This window comes from Pongo abelii, chromosome 4 (assembly GCF_028885655.2).
Source record: "Pongo abelii isolate AG06213 chromosome 4, NHGRI_mPonAbe1-v2.0_pri, whole genome shotgun sequence".
Lineage (NCBI taxonomy): Eukaryota > Metazoa > Chordata > Mammalia > Primates > Hominidae > Pongo > Pongo abelii.
In genome coordinates this window covers 18,000,730-18,008,449 of record NC_071989.2, presented here as the reverse complement: position 1 = coordinate 18,008,449, position 7,720 = coordinate 18,000,730, and the positions used below count along the sequence as shown (strand labels likewise).

Below are 7,720 nucleotides of genomic sequence, written 5' to 3'. Positions count from 1 at the left end.
AATGTTAGTTTCTACAGCAGTTATTACATAATTATCAAAAACTCTTTATAATGTGTTAGACAGTAACTACTTCAATTCTAAACCTGGTTCTTCTACACTCCTTCCTAGATGATTCCATAGGTTTTAGTGGATTTCACTACTAAAACCATTTTTTTCTTATTTCTATCCAAATAATCTCTGAAAGATATTAATCTACACTAGGATCAAAATGTTAACAGAAAACCACGGAAATAAAAACCAATACAGTAAAATGGCACAGTCACTATGGAAAACAGTACAGCAGTACCTAAAAATATGAAAAATAGAATTATCATATGATTTAGCAATTCCACTTCTGAGTATATACTCAAAAGAATTGAAAAGCAGTTTGGAACAGTTATTTGCATACCCATGATCTTAGCAGCATTATTTATAACAGCCAAAAGATAAAAGCAACACAAGTGTCCAACAACCAACAACCAAGGGAATAATGGATAAAGAAGATGAGGTATTATAATATATGCATGCAATAAAATATGATTGGGCTTCATAAGGAAGAAAATTCTGTCATCTGCTACAACATGGATGAAACTTGAGGACATCATTCTAAATGAAATAAACCAGTCACAGGAAGAAAGATCCTGTATAATTCCCCTTACACAAGGCACCCAGACTAGTCATATTGATAGAGACACAAAGTAGAAGGGTGGTTTCCAGGGGCTATGTGGAAGGGGGGGAAAATGAGTTGATGCTTAATGGATATAGAATTTCAGTACTGCAAGATGAAGAAAGTTTTGAATATTGGTTGCACAACATGTGTATGTAGTTAACACTACTGAACTGTACACTTACAAACTGCTAAGGTGGTAAAAACTTTACGTGTATTTCACCACAGTATTTTTTAATTTTTTTAATTTAATTTATTTTATTTTATTTTATTTATTTTTTTTGAGATAGGGTCTCACTCTGTCACCAGGCCTCCAGAGTAGCTGGGACTACAGGTGCCCACCATTATGCCCGGCTAAGTTTTGTAATTTTAGTAGAGACAGGGTTTCGCCATGTTGGTCAGTCTGGTCTCGAACTCCTGACCTCAGGTAATCTGCCAGCCTCAGCCTCCCAAAGTGCTGGGATTACAGCCATGAGCCACCACGCCTGGCCAATTTTTTTTTAATTTTAAAGGGGAAAATAAACCGATGCAGAAGGACATACATAGCTAGGTGTTTATTGTAGCATCATTTACAATAAACACTAGAAATAAGTGAATGTCATGACAAGGAAAATGGCTGAATAATTTGCCATCTAATAATATGAAGACATTGACTTAAGGTAAATTAGTTGATTTGGAATAATTTCCACAAAGTAAAACTATTATAAATGAATAAAGTAAGATGAAGAAAATTATGTATATATGAAATCAAGCTACCAACAAATGAAATAATATAATACAAATTATACTAGTCACTGACATTATTGAACATTCATTACATACCAGGTACCTTTCTAAACACGTAACATGAAATAATGCACTTAATCTTCACAACATCCCTGTTAGCCCAGTTTTCAAATAAATCAGCTGAGTTACTGAGAGGTTAGAAAGATTCTCCAAGGTCACACAGTAAGTGTCAGAGACAAGGTGCAAATCCAAGAAGTTGACCTCCAGAAGCTCGTCCTTAAATGTGTGTGTGTCTTTTTATATATGATTCCAGATGAAATATATGGAATAATATGTAATAGGCTGATATGCATTCTCTGGAGTAGAGACAGGAATGCCAATGTGGCTGAAAGGAAAAAAAAAGGCACGGTGGGAAGCAGGGAAAAAAAGAAGAGAACCAGAAGCATAACTGGCATGGCCATATTTGTGCATTTATGTAATATCACATACGTGTAAGAGGAAACATTGAAACTCAAGAAAAGAACAATGAAAAATGCATTCCCAAGAATAACTGTACTTTTGCTTTTTGAAACTTTGGTAATGCTATTTCAGAAAGTGAAATTTGAAATTCTCAGGCAATATTATAGATTTCTATAATTGCACTCATTTTGTATATTTCAACAATTAAATAAAAATCAAATATTTGTGACATTTTATATACGCCTTTTATCTTGTTTTCAAAAGTCTGAGATTAGTCTTATCAATGGTTAAAAAATAACAGCAAATATTAATCCATAATCTGTACAATGACAATAGATGTTTTGAGAGGAGAAATGCATGCTTCATAGTCAAACCAGTGCAGAAGACACAGTATTAAAGTTAAACAGAATATTTTTAGTCAGTTCACCTTATATAATTTACTATGTTGATGTTTACTGCAAATCTCTAAAAGAGACTAAAGTATGCATCATTTTCCAACTTTTTTTGGCTAGAGAGGACTTTTTCCCATGACTATTAAACATTGTGCAAGAAAAAAAGAAAAAGATTTCACACGCAGAATCTAGGAGCCTCTTACCTACAATATAACTTCTTAACCTTCAAAACTGCCGTAAATTCCCTCTGTAACAAGGCAATGGGAGATATAAATACAGAGATACAGAGAGGTTTTGCTTATTTGTTTTCAGTTCACCAAGTTGTGTTCTCACATTTGATATTTTATCACACATAAGATATTAATACCAGAAAAGCAAATATGAGCTCAGCCATGTATTTCATTTATCTTTTTGAATACAAGAAGTTTACTCACATCAGTCAGTTCTTGACCCATAGTATCATAGTATTTGATTTTCCTCTGTGAGTTTCATATTATTCAAAAACTAATCTGTCTGAAGCTATTTTTATGTTAATGTCTATTTTATGCCCTTTCACTATGTTGAAAGTGTTGGCCAGTCGTAACACATTCAAGTAATAAAAAAGCCCCCAAAATAAATCAACTAAGACCCCAACAGAATACTACTCTGGTTCAAGAATACCTTACACTTTCCTCTACCAAGGGAATCAGAAAATCCACAGGGTCTAAAATATGTGTAAGGGAATAGAAACGAAAAGAAAGAGGAAAGATTTTGTAACCTGGCCAGATATAGTTTCTACTAATGAGCTGCCATTGTTAGAGGCTGGACAAACATTTGATTTAAAGGGTCTTTATTGCTGTACTTCCTAAAACTCACTTTTAAGATTGTAAGTATACTCCTGCTCTTTGAACTTTACTAGGTTTTCACGCTGTGATTTGACTACATGCTCTCCAAAATTCATGTTGACACTTAATTCCCATTGTGTTGGTATTAAGAGATGAGGACTTTAGGTTGGTGATTAGGCCGTGAGAGGTCACCCTCATGAACAAATTAGCATTCTTACAAAAGGGTCACAGGCCACTCTTGGCCTTCCTCCTTCCACCATATAAGGACAGAGTCATAAGGTGGCATTTTGAAACCTGAGAGTAGCCCTCACCAGACACCACTGTTGGCACTTTGATCTTGAACTCCCAGCCTCCAGAACAGTAAAAAATAAATTTCTGTTCATTATAAATTACCCAGTCTAAGATATTTTGTTATAGCAGTGCAAAGGGGCTAAGACACAGGAGAAAACTGATGTGAAAGAACTCTGAAGAATTCTTAAACCTATTTAGTAAGTTTATTATTAAAACTGAAGATAATGGGAATTAATAGGGTTCAATGACAGATATTCCCAATTGTTCATCAAAATCTGTCTTTCTGTCTTCTGGGCATCTGGCTGTCCAGCCTCATTTGATGTTAACTTCAGCCATGTGTCCACTCTTATGCCAAGTTCCACTCTCAGGCCTAGCTCAACATTCCATGGGCAGTCCCCTCCCAGACTCTCTTCTCCTCAGTGTCAACTAGAGTGTTTATCAACATTCCATGGGCAGTCCCCTCCCAGACTCTCTTCTCCTCAGTGTCAATTAGAGTGTTTTGCAGACAAATTTTCCTCACAAAAATGATGACAAGATAGCAATGGAATAATTGAATTGCAACAAATCTGGATCCCTGAATAAATAACAGTGTGGAGCAGAGCTACTCATCAATCTGGAAAACTCAACTCAGTCTGTTAAGCAGGAGATAAATAAATGTGAATTATTGAATTACAGTATACAGAAAGAATGTCACTACCTGAGTTTAAGTCCCATATTTGCCACTGCCTGACTGGGTGAGCTCAGACAAGCTGTCATTTCCTAATTTCTAAAATGAGAATGTCTGGCCACATCAGTGCTTTGACAACAGTGTCTCACAGAGCCCTAATTCTCACATTTTTAAAATTATTTCAGAGGGTAGTTTTGGTGGTAGATGAAAGGACATGAGTTAGTGAAGTAGGAAGACATAAGAATCCTTACAATGTTGGTTTACAGACCCTGAATTTTTTCCCTCATCAACCAGTGCAACTCTCTGTTTTACACACCGGGCATTTAAGTATATGAATAAAGAATTCTGCAATTAGAAATATTTATCAAAACCACTAAGCTATAAAATGAATAACATATGCTTATATTCTGCCATTCTGTATTTTTAGTTGTTCAGTTTCTTAGTAACGATGCAGACTTTTCTCTAAAACATCTGTGCACTTTTACTTAATAGCACTTGTGGTCAGTGACACATATTTCATAAGTGACCTGATAAAGTTAGTCATAGAGTCCATACTCATAAAATGTAATTTTCTTTGTGCAAATTAACTAGGCTATCCAGGGATCTAAGATACAATCTTGACCTCATTAATTTTGTACTTGAATCAACTTACAGGGGAAAAAAAGAGGTAAGAAATATTTTGCTGTATTAAATGAGTTTTTCATATCCATTTGGTGCCTTCAGTTTGTTGTGGCAGAATTCTGGACAACAAGTAACAGAAATAATTGTTCTGTGATGTATTAATGTCTTTTAAACTCAATACTCCACCTTATGGCCCTTGTAATGGTGTCCATTGCATATGTCATTGGCAGCCTTTCCTTTGACTCACTGACAGTCAGAATCTAATCTCTCTGGATTCTCCAGGGTTATTTTGAACAGTTATCATTTCTTGGTGATAACATTTCAATCCTCTAGACTACACAATTTAATACTCATCAACTTATGTCTAACATTCAAATCATTATCACTCATTACACCATTATATATATTCAGTTACTCTTATTTCTAACAATTTATCTATACTCACCCTCTCTGTAGACATATTCAATTATCTTTCTATATATTTATTTATAAAAACTAAACATTCTTTGATAATAAATATTGATCAAAAATTACAGCTCCCGCTATCAAAGCACTTGGAGCTAATGCCATGGGATTTATTTTTAATAATACATTCTTTTCAATCAAATCATTATTATTAAAAGACATAATATACATACAAATTGTAATGGTGTTACTTATTTTGTTACTATAGATCTCATAAAATTTCCTGTTTGTGAATGGCATGCATTATATGGACGAGTGTTGCTTTCTGCTACAAGTGTCAGAAAAGTGTAAGATGGATTGAAACAGGAATTTTGTTCTCATGAACCCATCTGGAGGTATCACCTGTTAACTCACATAAATGGCTCAGTAAGATCAGGTATGGCTTCTCTGTCATTTCCATCCTGGGCAATGGAAAGATGGCTCAACCTAGCCATCACATCCAGGTCCAAGACTGAGGAGGAGCCAAGAAGAGCATCAGTGATATTCACACAGGATCATTTTATCAGAAAAGCTTCCGCTGTCCCATGAGCCTCTCTGCAGTTTCCAATATGTGTTTCTTAGCAAAGAATAATGCCCCAGGAACATCCCTGCCAGACAGAAATGTCAGCTAGAGGAGTGGCTACTTAGATTTTTCACATTCTCTTTCCTGGTGCTATGTACCATCAGAGCACCTGATAAAACAACTTCATGCCTCATCAACTGCCTAAGATACAACTTTATTAAAACATACTTTTATTATAAATATTTCCATTATTATCATAAAATGTGAACTGTCAGAATCTCTGTTGCAGGCAGAATTCTGGATGACCACGGTATTAGTCTGTTGTCACACTGCTATAAAGAAATATCCAAGACTGGATAATTTATAAAGAAAAGAGGTTTAATTGACTCACTGTTCTGAATGGCTGGGGAGGCCTCAGGAAACTTACAATCGTGGCAGGAGGGGAAGCAAACATGTCCTTCTTCACAAGGCGGCAGGAGAGAGAAGTGTGAAGAGTGAGAGGGAAGAGTCCCTTATAAAACCATCAGATCTTGTGAGAACCCACACACTCTCCCAAGAACAGCATGGGGGAAACTGGGAAACTGCCCCCATGATCCAGTTACCTCCACCTGGTCTCTCCCTTGACATGGGGACTATGGGGACTACAGGGATTACAAATCAAGATGAGATTTTGGGTGGTGACAGCAAAACTGTATCAACTACCACCTATGATCCATCCCATAATGCATACTCCAGATATCTGTCCCTCTTTTGAGTGTTGGAGGAACCCATGAACTTAGTTTTTCATACCTTGATTAGGTTACGAATCTGTGAACCCGTAAATACAATGGAAGGTAACACCACGCTTGGGTGTGGTACAACCCATAGACTTGATAAGCTTTCACTGTGGAAGGGAGGGGGTGGCGGGGGAGCGGGGAGAACCTCATTGGTGCTCCTTGCCCTGCCTCCCACCTCAGGATGATGAAGAGATCCTTTGAGCTGACACCTGAGCATGTGTCAGCATGTAAGCGTGTAAGCATGCAGACCCTTACCCCCAGGACTGCACTCAGTCCTGACCAGCTACTGTGTAGGGTGGGATGGGCACAGCTCATTCTCATTAGGTTAAAAATCTCGTGAAGCAATGGGTGCAATGGAAGCTAGCCAGGTGGCTCTAATGCAATCATCGCAGTGAATTATAAGACTCTAAATTTGGTTGAGACCACAGAGCAAGACTAGCTGCAGGAAGATTCCCCACTGCGGGTATGTAGACCTCGGAAGCCCAGGACCCCACAGGGCGAATGAGCAGCCAGACATCTGACCTGCAGACCTGTGAGCAGGTAAGTCTAGGGCTGGATTGAAAGGGGCTAAGCGTAAGCGTGCATCTTCTGCACGGATCTGAACTCACAGGCTCTCTGAATCCTGTCCACAAACCCTCCGCCCTCGCTCCCTGACGCCAGAGCTGCCTGCAGCTGGCCAGGCTCAGCCCAAGGACAGGGGAGAGGCCGCGGCCCCGCACAGCAGACATCAAGCAGAACACCCGCAAAGCCACCACCTGGGAGGCCCCCAGGAAGCCCCTGGCCACCAAAGCTGCCGGCAAGAGGGCGCCGCCTACAGGAGGGATCAAGAAGCCCCACGGCTACAGGCCTGGCACCCTGGCACTCTGCAAAATCAGAAAGTACCAGAAGTCCACTCAGCTGCTCCTGCGCAAGCTGCACTTCCAGCGCCTGGTGCGCGAGATCCCCCAGGCCATCAGCCCGGACCTGCGCTGCCAGAGCGCAGCCACTAGCGCCCTGCAGGAGCCCAGCAAGGCCTACTTGGTGTGCCTCTTTGAAGACACCAAACTGTGTGCCATCCATGCCAGGCACGTGACAATTATGCCCAGAGACACGCAGCTGGCCCGCCGCCTCCATGGAGCGGATACTTAAGAGCCCACGCTCATGGGATACCTTGCACTCTAGACGGCTTCACTTCTGTTTTGTTGTGTGTGTGTTTTTTTTTTTTTCTCTTCTTTCAGTTACTGGTAGTTCTGATGTTAGAAGTTTTATTCCGTTCTGGTTTCTTTTCCCCTATGGGGTCCAAAAGTAGCTAAGAATATGATTGGGAGTCGAAACATCAGCAGAAATCACAGGTAGTGACTGTGTTTCTATT

At 39.1% G+C, this 7,720-nt stretch overlaps 1 protein-coding gene across 1 annotated transcript; it reads left to right on the top strand.

The window, feature by feature from the left end:
* The first annotated feature begins 6,870 nt into the window (after window positions 1-6,870).
* On the top strand, window positions 6,871-7,497 carry LOC100436376 (histone H3.Y-like). Its single transcript, XM_009240604.2, has 2 exons — window positions 6,871-6,909; window positions 7,030-7,497. The coding sequence occupies exons 1-2, from the start codon at window positions 6,871-6,873 to the stop codon at window positions 7,495-7,497; spliced, it is 507 nt and encodes a 168-aa protein (XP_009238879.1).
* The last annotated feature ends 223 nt before the right edge of the window (window positions 7,498-7,720 follow it).

What these genes read in the sequence shown, in the direction of transcription:
- LOC100436376 (XM_009240604.2), top strand. Translation starts at nt 6,871, where the DNA reads ATGAGCAGCCAGACATCTGACCTGCAGACCTGTGAGCAG. An exon ending in ACCTGCAGACCTGTGAGCAG is followed by an intron (nt 6,910 to 7,029) that starts GTAAGTCTAGGG and finishes CCCTGACGCCAG; the next exon opens with AGCTGCCTGCAGCTGGCCAG.